The sequence below is a fragment of the Arabidopsis lyrata genome, assembly GCF_000004255.2.
Source record: "Arabidopsis lyrata subsp. lyrata unplaced genomic scaffold ARALYscaffold_6, whole genome shotgun sequence".
Lineage (NCBI taxonomy): Eukaryota > Viridiplantae > Streptophyta > Magnoliopsida > Brassicales > Brassicaceae > Arabidopsis > Arabidopsis lyrata.
The window spans coordinates 22,724,230-22,736,553 of NW_003302550.1; the positions used below are offsets into that span (position 1 = coordinate 22,724,230).

The 12,324-nt window shown below is 32.8% G+C and overlaps 2 protein-coding genes across 4 annotated transcripts; both read left to right on the plus strand.

Moving 5' to 3' along the window:
- Positions 1–4,448: 4,448 nt before the first annotated feature.
- On the plus strand, positions 4,449–6,142 carry LOC9308795 (vacuolar protein sorting-associated protein 28 homolog 2). Of its 3 annotated transcripts, XM_021020811.1 has the most exons (3): positions 4,449–4,541; positions 4,721–4,791; positions 5,266–6,142. In XM_021020811.1, exon 3 carries the CDS (start codon positions 5,330–5,332, stop codon positions 5,960–5,962), a length of 633 nt encoding a protein of 210 aa, XP_020876470.1. In that variant the 5' UTR covers positions 4,449–4,541; positions 4,721–4,791; positions 5,266–5,329; the 3' UTR covers positions 5,963–6,142. The 3 variants fall into 3 exon arrangements, with proteins under 3 accessions (XP_020876470.1, XP_020876472.1, XP_020876471.1); XM_021020813.1 differs by lacking the exon at positions 4,721–4,791 and having other exon boundaries at positions 4,482–4,541; XM_021020812.1 differs by lacking the exons at positions 4,449–4,541; positions 4,721–4,791 and adding an exon at positions 4,825–4,842.
- A 1,873-nt stretch (positions 6,143–8,015) lies between these two features.
- Positions 8,016–9,103, plus strand: LOC9308796 (F-box protein At4g05010). Its single transcript, XM_002872681.2, has 3 exons — positions 8,016–8,400; positions 8,492–8,566; positions 8,690–9,103. The coding sequence occupies exons 1-3, from the start codon at positions 8,194–8,196 to the stop codon at positions 8,891–8,893; spliced, it is 486 nt and encodes a 161-aa protein (XP_002872727.1). The 5' UTR covers positions 8,016–8,193; the 3' UTR covers positions 8,894–9,103.
- Positions 9,104–12,324: the final 3,221 nt, after the last annotated feature.

A 12,324-nucleotide genomic window follows, 5' to 3' on the forward strand; every position in this document is an offset into this window, starting at 1 on the left:
CGATACACATTCGTAAGCTAGGTCTAGCGTATTAAACAACCTTGTGAGCAATTTAAACACTTGGGATCACGAGTTAGGACATGAATATAACTACATGCATTAAGAAACAACTTACTTAGAAAGAATACAGTGTAAACGATCAAACAAAACCTAGATATTGCCACCTAAACGATCGGCCATATTCCCCCTTTGATTTACCCTTTAAACCCAACTAGAAAACTACTCTAGCATGGTTAAAGAGATCATCAAAGTAAGGTTTGATAAACTCATAAGAAAGAAAAGAATAAGAACTGAATAGGGTTTAGAGATTACTTCTTTGAATGTAGAGTACAAGAGGTAAGACTTCACCTTAATAGATCTTAGAGAAAACAAGAGAAAAGAGAGAGAGATTTGGTGATTCTTCAAAGCTTCAAGGTCGACGGCTGCAGGACAGGGACGAGCTTGGCGGAGAATTGAGAGGCACTTTGAAGACACGTGAAGGCACCCCTAGGTTTAGGGCTTTCAACCTGTATTTATAGGTTTCGGGAACCAAGGGTGGACAAAAACGTCTTTTCCCGTATATTAGGTTAAGTGCAACTCGCATCTCTAGACAGGGTAGAGGCTATAGTGACCGGGGTGGTGAGTGAGAGGCAGCCCGGGCTCAGCCCAAGTGGCCGGGGTGGTCAGGAAGCTCCGGAACGGTTGCACAGCTTCTGGCCGGTCTGGACATGTCTTCACTCTTCTGGTCATAACTTCTGAACGGCTCAATGAAAAGCTCTGATTCCACTTCGAGGAAAATTTTTACTCTTCTAGCTTTCCATAGCCACCAAGATCTCTTGATTTAGTAACCGGGAAGACCTCTAACGGATGCCATACTTCTGACGTACAGAAACTGTCTTGAAACGGGTTTTGATCGCCTTTTGGTCTTTAAAGCTCGAAAACTCTTAAAACCTTCTTGGCTCCATAAATACTTGAATAACTCCCTCTTAGCTCTGAAATCACTCCAAATGCTCCCTAAAACATAAGAAAACAATAACAAATACGGGCGAAAATCCCATGTTATCAGTAGCTAGCTCCTTTCAAGCATCAATTGGCTTTTTTAGCGGTGGTGGCTGGCTACTTTCCAGCATCGTCCGACTTCCATAGCGGCGGTGGCTGGCTATATGTCCAGCATTGACCGGCTTATGTAGCGGCGTTGGCTGGCTTTTGGTTATTCCGGCGTAGTCCGGCGTTATCTTTCTATGTTCCGGTTTATATCATGGTTACTTTTAATATCGTCGTTTGTTTTTTCAATAATCTCATTAATTATGTGTTGGTGGAGGCGTTTTAGGCGGAAAAAAAAAAGTCTTTTCTATTTTATATTGTTATGGGAAACTATTTTTTATATAACTTTCACTCTTATTTAGTCGTGAGGATTAATAATTATTTAAAGAATAGGTTTACACTTTACACACTTGCTTGAAAATTATACAAAAGCTATAAAAAGAAACACCTCGGTTACAGCATTTGATGCAACGATGGCCCTTCGTCACTTAGAAACAGTTGATCAAATTTGGCTCTATTTTTTGTCTTTCTAGTTCTTTCAATTTTTTATGTTATCGATAGGAATTATAAAAACTCTCTGTATATAAGTTTCAGATTTGATAAATCAATTGTTTTGTAAACTTTTTCCAATAAATTATACAAAAGCTATTAGGGTTATTTGACGACACGTGTTTGGGATGGAGACAATGAGTCATTGTAATTTCCTTTCCATTAGGGTTACTTTTGGGCTCATGCTGGGCTTTAATTAATTCTTGAGAAATCATAGTTGTAGGGCTTTTGTTTATATTAGCCCATGTTGTTGTTGGTTCAGTTTAATAAACTCAGACTTTTGTGAAAAAAAAAAATTATACAAAAGCTATTCTCATGTTTCCTATATATTATTCTCTTTTCAAAGATCTTTGTTTTGTAAACTTTTTTTGTTTTTCAATAATTATTCATTTTATTATCATATCATAGTTTTTACTAAAATTTACCTAGTTTGACCCAAATTTAAGCAAAACTAATTAACTAGACTAATAACCAAACGTAGATGAAAACTAGAATGACCCAGTATCTAAGTTTAAAGACTAAAACCCCATTTATTAAATTTTATTTATTTATTTATTAAATTTTAATCTATGGAAGCTGTAAGGTTTTGAGGATGGTCTTGGTTGGATGCTCGTGGCGACTACGATGAGGACTCCAAGTCGTTTAATTTGTAGAAATCACGCAAATTTCTATGCTTTACAGTTTGGAATCAGTGTTTCTTCAGCGATTTAGGTATGAGTTCTCACTTGCTTTCCTTTGCAGGTTGAGTTGTGATGTTGTATTTTATTTTTTGTAGTTTTTATTTTTCTTCTACTTGTTTGTTCTTTAACTTTCGAAAATTGTATAAATACTTAACAATGATACCAAAAAAAAAAATTAAAACTAAAATAGCTTCATTATTAGAATATTCAAGAAAAAGGCTGAATCTAACTTTTAACATATATATACAGTAAATATATATATAGATATATATCTAATTAAATCCAAGAATAGTAGAATATTTGATTATTTTTTTGAACACCGTATAAATATTTGATTAAAATTTGAACACAACCCAAAACCCAAAGGGATATCAAATCATGCAAACTAGATTATATTTTACTGTGGAAATTATTATTTATAAATTGTACCAAAATAAAAACCAAAATTTGACCTCAAACCAAACAGAAAATCTGATTGAACACTTTCTTTTCCGGCTAAACAAATTCATTGATATCAAAACGAGTATATAAAATCATTTTAAAAACTTCGAAAGCAAATTCACTTTTTAGTTTCTATCATTTTTGGTATATAGCGCATATTTGAAAATTACAAAAAAAAACATTGTCACATCGGATCGAACAATATTAACAATTTTTAATTATAAAATATTTCGAATTTCAAATTGATTATGTTGGCTCGATTCGGATTAGATCGGATCAGTATGATTATTATCAACCATGAATCTTCTTTCCACGACCAATTCAAGTGGGTAATTGATTGTGCTGTAGCTGTAAAGTTTTTGCTGTAATTGTGTTGGCTGTAGCTGTAATGTTTGTTACTGTAGAATTTTTGTTGTAAGTGAACTGGTTGTAGCTGTAAGTTTTTGGACGTAGGTATTTTCAAATAAAAATATAATATTTATAATAAAATTTTATTTTTACTTTTAAAGTAAATAAAACTGTTTATATTATTAATTAAAATTAAAATACAAACAATAAATATTTTTGTAAAAATCCTAGTCAAAACACAAAAATCTACGTATTCTTTGATAATTTTATTTTTGGAACTTATCTTTGTTTTTTATTTTTTGAATTGTTGTTGATAATTTCTATTTTCATATTTATTTAATATTAATGTGAATTAAAACTCTTACCGCCAAGAAAATAGGGCTTTAGAATTTTACTCTACTACAGCCTAAAGAAAAAAAAACATGTAGCTTTTTAAAAAGAGATAATTGGCCAAAAGACAAAGGTTTTGGAGTCTAGTTAGTTTTTCATTTTTTCTTGTCGGAGTTCATAACAAAAACAACATTAGCCCACTTTTCTCCCAAAACTAACCCTACTCGCTTAAAGTGTTTTGCAAGAGATGGTCCATTACGTCAGACAAACGACTTACGGCTCAATATCAAAATAAACACATCAATAGGTGTTGGATATCCAAAAAACTAAGTAGATTTATGTATACAAATGTTAATGACGTTCTATCTACGTGTTTAGATGTATACAAATGTTAATAACCTTCTATCTACATGTTTATATGTATAAAAATGTAATAACGCCCTATGTACGTGTTTACATATATACAAATGTTAATAATGATATATATATATATACGTATTTACATGAATACATAGATCTAATAATTTAAAACTATAATTACTTTTAACGCTCTATTTATGTAGTTACATGTGTACAAATGTTAAAATGGTGGAATATATGTTTGTAGCGTGTTAAAATTGCTCCAATTCGAAAAAACAACAATTATTGTTAGTTTGGTAAGCATCAGTTCATGTGCTAAGCATTTAATGTTTGTCAGTTCATTCTTTCTCTCGCCTAAAAGTCAAAGCGCCCTCACACGCGCATGTAACAAAAATCAACAGGTTTTTCTGTAATTCTTTTGAAAACAAAGGTCATTTGGAGCGTTATTTTTTTGTTCGTCTCCAACAAAATCGACTTTTGTCGATTTCCTAATTACACTTTCCATTTTTGTCTCTGCACCAATTGTTCCATTAAAAAACGACTACAACACGATTGGCATATAATTTAGGTTTTAAGAAAAATTATGACTATAAGTTGGACTTACATACCAACCAATCAACCCCAAAGTCAGTCAATTTTGGTAATGTAAAACCGGTCCGACCACTATCAAATTAGTCACCGGTTCAAGATTAATTATATTTTATATTAAAATTAATAATTGTGATCTTCTTCTTCTCTTCTTCATCAATCCTCTTTCACAATTCAACATTTCTGATCAGATAATTTTCTTTCTCCGTATAATTTTCCCAGGTCAGTTTTTTCCTCTCCTACTTTCAAATTCGTATGATTTACGAATCTTCTTCTTCTTCTTCGATATGGATGTTTTTCAGATATTTTCATTTGTTTAATATCGAATCACTTTTCCGAATCAGTGAATATAATTTCCCCTAATTTACTTGAATTTAGGGTTTTGCTTAAATTTGTTGCAGATTGACTCGTTGATCCGTGTTGTTGTTGTTCATCGTTTTCATACTGAATCATTTTCTATTCAGACCTTCGTGTAAGTAACAACATCTCCTGGGATGATTAGCTACTAGTGAGTGAGATATAGGTATCTAGTGAAAAAGTACTTAGCTTCTTGATAGCTTTTGTTCCATGTTAGCTGCTAAATCTGAGATTCTATTACTGTGTTGTGCGATTAGAGTTTTTAACTTGGGTCTGTTGGATGAAGAAATCTGGGAATCTGATTGCTTTAATCTAGAGATATTGAAGGTTTAGTGAAGAAATTAGCTTCTTGATAGGTTAGAGATGATTCGATTTGGTTTTTATTTCTTCTTTGTTTGAAAAAATCTCAAACTCATATACCTCTGTTTGTGACATTAGAGTTCTAATTTGAGTCTGTTGGATGCTTCTAACAAGACGATTATGGGTTTCTTTGGACGATTCTAGTTGCTTTGCATTTCTTCTCGATTTAATGTTTTCTTCTATTGAGATATTAGGATCTTGACTTTGGTCTGTGTGGTCATTGATACAGAAAGGAAGCACTTGTCCGTGTACCATTCTCTTCTCCATAGATTGACTTTCTTTTAAGAGAAAAGATGATGGAGGTCAAATTATGGAATGACAAGCGCGAAAGAGACATGTACGAGAATTTTGCAGAGCTTTTTGCAATCATTAAAGCCACAGAGAAGCTCGAGAAAGCTTATATCAGAGACTTAATCAATCCTAAGGAGTACGAATCTGAATGCCAGAAACTCATTGTGCACTTCAAAACACTATCTGCTACACTCAAAGACACGGTACCAAACATTGAAAGATTTGCAGACACATACAAAATGGACTGTCCAGCTGCTCTATACCGACTCGTGACATCAGGTGTTCCCGCCACAGTGGAACACCGAGCTACTGTAACAGCGTCTACGTCGAACTCTGCATCCATTGTTGCTGAATGTGTACAGAATTTCATCACATCGATGGATTCTTTGAAACTAAACATGGTGGCTGTCGATCAGGTTTATCCTCTCTTGTCTGATCTATCGGCTTCTCTCAACAAACTGAGTATTCTACCGCCGGACTTCGAAGGGAAGACGAAGATGAAAGAATGGCTTTCGAGGTTGTCTAAGATGGGAGCAGCTGATGAGCTTACGGAACAACAGTCAAGGCAACTTCACTTTGATCTGGAGTCATCATACAACTCTTTCATGGCAGCTTTGCCTAAAGCTGGTAATTAAAACCAATGTAGGTTTGGCTTCTTGTTTATGTGTGCATGTCTTAGTTTTCATCTAGTTTTTAGTGGTAATCCAAAGACAATTTTGCACGTTTGAGGAGTTGAATGTGCTTGTGTGTACCATATTTTGGTTATATGAAAGTTTTATCTAAACCAGATTAACCAGATTACAGTTTTTACAATTGATTCATTACTCTCACGGGACTATATGATTACAGTTTTGTTTCAGTGGAATAGGATACTGTGGAATGGATCATTCCATTTGTTGACGTTGTGTGGACCAAATTCTAAGTCGTTGGGCTTAGTTCATACAATTAAGAGATACACTAGTTGCCAAATAAGCTCCGACGTCTTCAAAAAGGGATCGATAGATCCACTGGTAGGATTGATCCTTCAAAACGCATGCAACACATCACATATTCACCCCTAGATATAAGGGTATTTGATCATTTGTTTGACTAGTTTTCTTCCCTCTCTAATTACTCCGTATTTTATGGATCACCAAACAAGACATGCACTAACCTATATATGTATACCGCGTATGGAAGAATTTCGACCAACAAACAACAAAATTGCCAATTTCAAAAACAAAATAACAAAAATATTTGTTCCTAAAAAAACATCAGAACGATGTCATCATCACAGTTTGCTATCTTTTGCATCATCCTGATTGCCTTATTTCCTCTTTATGAATGTATGCACATGCCATGGATATATAGTTTCGTTTTTGTTTATCATTTTTCATCATCATCATCATATATATATCATCTATAAACAAAATTTATTGGTTTTGTTTGTTAAATAGGTGTACAAAGAGAAGGTCTTGAAACGATCAAGAAAGGTGAAAAACAATGCATAAGAACAAAATGCAACGATGGTAGTAAAGGCCTATGTTATTGTTGTACCTCCTTAACTCCGATGAAATGTTTCTTTCAAGAAGCACGATGTGTGCAACGCTGCAATTGGCGCTAGAATTTAGTTTTACTAGATTAAACTAAATATATCTAATTCAAAATTTATTAAATAATCCTAATTTTTTACACATTTTGAAGTATTTGATATTTGATTATGTACACCCTTATTTTGAAATAATTGTAAAATTACAAAGTCTCAATATGATTATAATGTATTAATATAATTTGAAATTTTATCATTCATAAGCATATAATATTATGAAATTTTTTATTTGAGATCGACTACTTAGATTGTTGTATAGATTTTGAATATAATTATGAGAAATGGCACATATACAATCAATTAATTACTTCCTATCGCCTATATAAATAGTCTTACTATTTTTATCTAATGTGAAAATAATCTTTTAAAGACCTCTAAAACCAAGAAATTGTCTAAAAATGCTCATAGTTCATACCTACGCCACATTAACCTGATCATACCTAAACACGGTGAATCATCATAATTCACACGATTATACATAAACTCTCATTTTCTGTGCTCCATCACTTTGACTATCCCAAAGTCCCTAACTTTTATGACACTCTTTATAACAGAAAAAAAGCTATAATCAGCCAACAAAAATTCTTTTTTTTTTTATAATCAAAACTATTTCCATAATCGAAAAACCTTAACCGCAAAGCATGGCATATTCGTAATTTACTACACTTTTCAAAAACTTTTAAATTAAAAACTTATTCCCACGTGGAGAATCATATAATCGCCGTCAGCCTCCTTTTAACGGAATCCAATGAGCACTGCACAAGTCAACCTTCCTCACTAACTTACAAAATCACACCGTTCAAAATCCACGTGTCGCACGATTATCGAAACGAACCACCGATTAATCCGTGCTCCTAACCTCACATGATTCCTCACTCCACCGTGTAAAAGAGAAAAAAGAAGCCGTGTTAAAACCCGACACTACCCTTTTAAAAGCCAGCCGAAAACGACCGACCGACCACGATCACCACTTAATCACTTAACCAATAACGTAACGCCACGTGTTATTATACTTTAATTGTTTTTTATTTACCGTCTAACGCGGAAAATAAAAATGGAAGATTTATAAATTAAGCTGATCCATTTGAGCTTTATTTTTTTCTTCCTTAATTCCATTTTTTTTTTGTTTCCTAATTTAAAAATTTCTATCAAATCTTCAGTCTCAGATTCTCTCTGTCAGAAAACGATTCACATAATCTTTTGTTTCTTACTTCTGTTATCTCTCTTAAATCTTCTCTTGGATTTTGCTTATGATCCATTAGCTTCTGAAATTCAGTTATGGCGTTTTTGAGTGGTGGATTTGATATTAAGTCGAAACGTGAGTGTGAGGGATTAGGGTTAGGGTTTGTTAGGTTTACTAGAGGATTAGGGAGGAAAAGAATTCTCATTTCTAAATCTAATTCAAATTCTGATCGAGCTCGGGCAAATGATTCGTCGCCGGAAGCTAATAAGTCTCTGCTTGAAACTCTGCATCAAGATATTTTGGTAAGTTCATTGCGTCTATAATAAATCTCTGTTTTCTCTGTAATTGTGATTAGTTTTGGGGATTTGAATTGATTTTATAAAATATTTGCAGATTCGAGTTCTTTGTCATGTGGATCACGAGGACCTAGCCACACTAAAACGTGTATCTAAAACAATAAGAAAAGCTGTAAGTTTTAAGTTTTCAATTATATTATTTTTCAATATTTTAAATCAAGAAATGATCGATCATTGAATATTTCTAATTAAGCAATAATAATTAATGGTTTTTTTTGAATTTATGGGATTTTAGGTAATTGAAGCAAAGAAGTCGCATTTTGATTTTAGCACACCTAAAAAGAGATTGCCTTTTCGAGACGCAATACTAGTCCTTGAGGAAGATTCGGATTCGAGTAATCAAGATGATGAAATGGAGCCTCCAAATGCACCAATTCGAAGGAGGATTATTAATCGTGAATCGGATTTGTCGAAGATCTCTATGGTATTGTTTAAATGAAGAAGAAAGGTAACCAAAAAAAGAAGAAGAAGAAGTCAGCTAATTGTGCAGAAGAACAAGACATTGAGTTCGCTTTCAATTCTTATCATTGAAGCTTTTTATTATATTTACTTATATCATGTGAATATAACCAATTATTTGCAGACTTTGGAAGGTTAAATATTATTTGTGAATAATTTAATCTTTTGGCTTGTGATCAGAGTATCCTAAGTATTGATTTTGTCCTTTGCAGTTAAAAATTATTAAGATTTTTTTTAATACTGCTATTTCTTGACTTTCTTATATTTATTATTTTTTTGTTTAATGCAAGTGAACAGAGTGAATGAATCTAAAAATATTGCTTATATGAATAATTAAATATAGAGACTATCCAGTAAATGAGAAGAAAAAATTCCTCTCTTGGTAATAGTTGATTTCATCACAAACAGATGAAAAATACCTTGTAACCACAAATTTGTTTATACTTTATATTGGTTCCAAATGGAGATGTCCGGGATGCGGAAAAAATGTACTACGGTAAATACGGTTCTAATAATAATTTCGTTACTATTGGAATCGCCTCACACTGTATGTGAGAGCATGATTAAAGGAAGACTCTTAGAGAAATCTTAGGCTTTTGTTAACATTAAACTCAATATAATTTAATCTAAAATGTGCTTTAACTTTAAGAAACGTTCCTTAGCTAAGAAACGTTCCTTAGCTTTGGACCTTCAGGTACTTTAAATGATATCAATATTCTACATCGCTTTCCGGTTTTTTATGACATCTTAAAAGGGCGAGCACCAGCAGTGAATTATACAGTCAACGGAAACGAGTATAATTTGGGTTACTATCTTACGGATGGCATTTATCCTAAATGGGCTACCTTTATCCAATCTATTTCACTTCCACAAACGGATAAAGCATCTTTATTTGCAACTCATCAAGAAGCTTGCCGTAAAGATGTCGAGCGTGTTTTTGGAGTTTTACGAGCTCGATTTGCCATTGTTAAAAATCCGGCTCTTCTTTGGGATAAAATAAAAATAGGAAATATTATGCGAGCATGTATAATACTTCACAATATGATAGTAGAAGACGAACGAGATGGGTATACTCAGTTTGATACTACCGAATTCGAACAAGCGGAATCTGCAGGAAGTTCACGGGTGGATTTCACATATTCTACAGATATACCTTCAAATTTCTTCGGAATGATGACCAATAGAGCTCGAGTTCGTGATCGAGGTATGCATCAACAATTGAAGAATGATTTGGTCGAGCATATATGGACAAAATATTCCAGAAATTAAGTTTAAAACATTTGTGCTTTATATTATTTATGTTATAAATTGTATCTCATGTATGTTTTAATTTTTTTAATTTGCAACAATTATTAAATTTTCTATAATTATAAATTTTATTTTTATATTAATATTTATTTTTCTAAGAACCACATGTTAAGAGCCTACCATTAATCACACAAAAATCTTAACTCAAAAATACTATCTCTTAACAATCACTTTTACAAATATATTACTTAAATATTGCTAAGAGTTATTTGTAAGATACTACCAATAATCATGCTCTCATAGTCTCTGTTCCAGGTCATTGTGTTTTCGTTATCCACTCGTCGCATTTCAACATAACATCCTATTTTATAAAAAATCATGTGAATAATTAACTAACAAACGTTATTTAAACATATAGCATTGTTAATATGCGTGTGATTTTTCGTTTGTAAGGCTAACCATATATCAACATACCATGTTATTTATCGACATCACATACCTAATAAGCAACTTACATGTTACTCCCTTTTTTAATCTAATGTAAGTGAACACATTGAATGAATCTAAAAAACTAGTCATATATGAATAAATCAATTTGTGTGTCAGATTAAATTATTATGCAGACTTTATGTCATATATGCATATTCACTCCGATCAACAGCTCAAAATGGATTGTTTTTTATATAATACATTGCTCTACACATGTGGATGTAGAAAGAAAAGAGGAAAAGAGAGGCAAATTCTATAAAAATAGCTAAAAAGTAGCTTCACTTCACGAAAGTTCAATCTTTTATATTACAAAACTCACCGACAGCTATTTTTTTGTTATCTGGAAAGTTGTAAATAATCGACCCCATGATCTTTCTTTCTATAAACAAAATGTCTTATTCGAAATACTTGTGAGTGTGGTAGAACCATCCATTCTTTTCTTCATGTTAAAATAATGCAACTAAAGGCGCTTTAACCCGAACTACGTGGATCGAGCCTAAACCATATAGTCTTGCAAATCCAATGTTTTGATCATTTCGTGTGGAGTTTCAAACCAACTGATGACACATGGTCGGTCGAAAATGGTTCTAACGTCTCATGTGGTTTTACATTTTCGTGGCATCTTTATCAGTCCAATGTTGGTCACCGATTATCTGCATTTGTCTTCAATTTTCAAAAGTTTTGGGGAAATAAATAATTGTTTACTGATTAATTATATACCATTTGTTTGTTTTTACCATCTATATCATCGACTAAATTTTCTAAAAAAGTGAATCTACTTTATATTATAATTATTATTATACATGTTTAAAAATAACTAACAACCTGAAAACACTACTTCTATTTCATAATATAAGTTGTTTTGAAATTTTTTTGTTTCACAATATAAATTGTTTCAATTATCTATACAACTTATATATTATTGTATAGTATTGGCGCTTAATCCAATATCCAAACTCTCTAGTTGCTCGAGTGCAAAAAAGTCGATACTTCAGGAATATTCATCATTTACAGGCAAAAAAACCAAATTCTCCATCATTCGGATGGAAGAGTATTTTTTCAACTAAAAAACTAGTTGAAATGGGAGCTAGATGGTCACTTGGTTCGGGTTTCCATCTATCGGTATGGTGAGATCCTTGGATTCCTGATGTTAATCCAAGATCCGCAAATGGAAGAGCAAAATTATTACTTCCAAGTTTGATGGTTAACCATTTAATTAATCCGGTTACTAAAGAATGGCACCTTCCCATTTTACAAGCTAAGAGTTTATGGATCCAGTGGATATTCAGCTTATTAGGAGACTGGCTATTAGCCAAGTTTATAAGCCAGATAGGCTTATCTGGCATCATACAAAATCAGGAAGATATACAGTTAAATCAGGCTATCGGGTTGCTAGAGAGATGACAGAAACGATCGAATGAGGCCCAAATTATAAGACTTTACAAGCACAAGCGTGGAAAGTAAAAGCTCCTCCAAAAATAAAGCATTTCTTATGGCAAATTGCTACGGGATCCCTAGCAGTTACTTCAAAGTTAGCACATCGAGGGATACGTTGTGATATTCTCGGTGTGAGATGGCAGAGAAAATTATAAATCATGCTTTATTTGAATGCACTCACTCTCATAAAATATGGGAATTATCCGATATACCTACGGCACCAGATAATTTTCCCCT

Coding starts and splice junctions, on each gene's coding strand:
- LOC9308795 (XM_021020811.1), top strand. CDS start 5,330: ATGATGGAGGTCAAATTATGGAATGACAAGCGCGAAAGAGACATGTAC.
- LOC9308796 (XM_002872681.2), top strand. CDS start 8,194: ATGGCGTTTTTGAGTGGTGGATTTGATATTAAGTCGAAACGTGAGTGT. Junction 8,401..8,491: donor CTCTGCATCAAGATATTTTG/GTAAGTTCATTG, acceptor AAATATTTGCAG/ATTCGAGTTCTTTGTCATGT. Junction 8,567..8,689: donor CTAAAACAATAAGAAAAGCT/GTAAGTTTTAAG, acceptor ATGGGATTTTAG/GTAATTGAAGCAAAGAAGTC.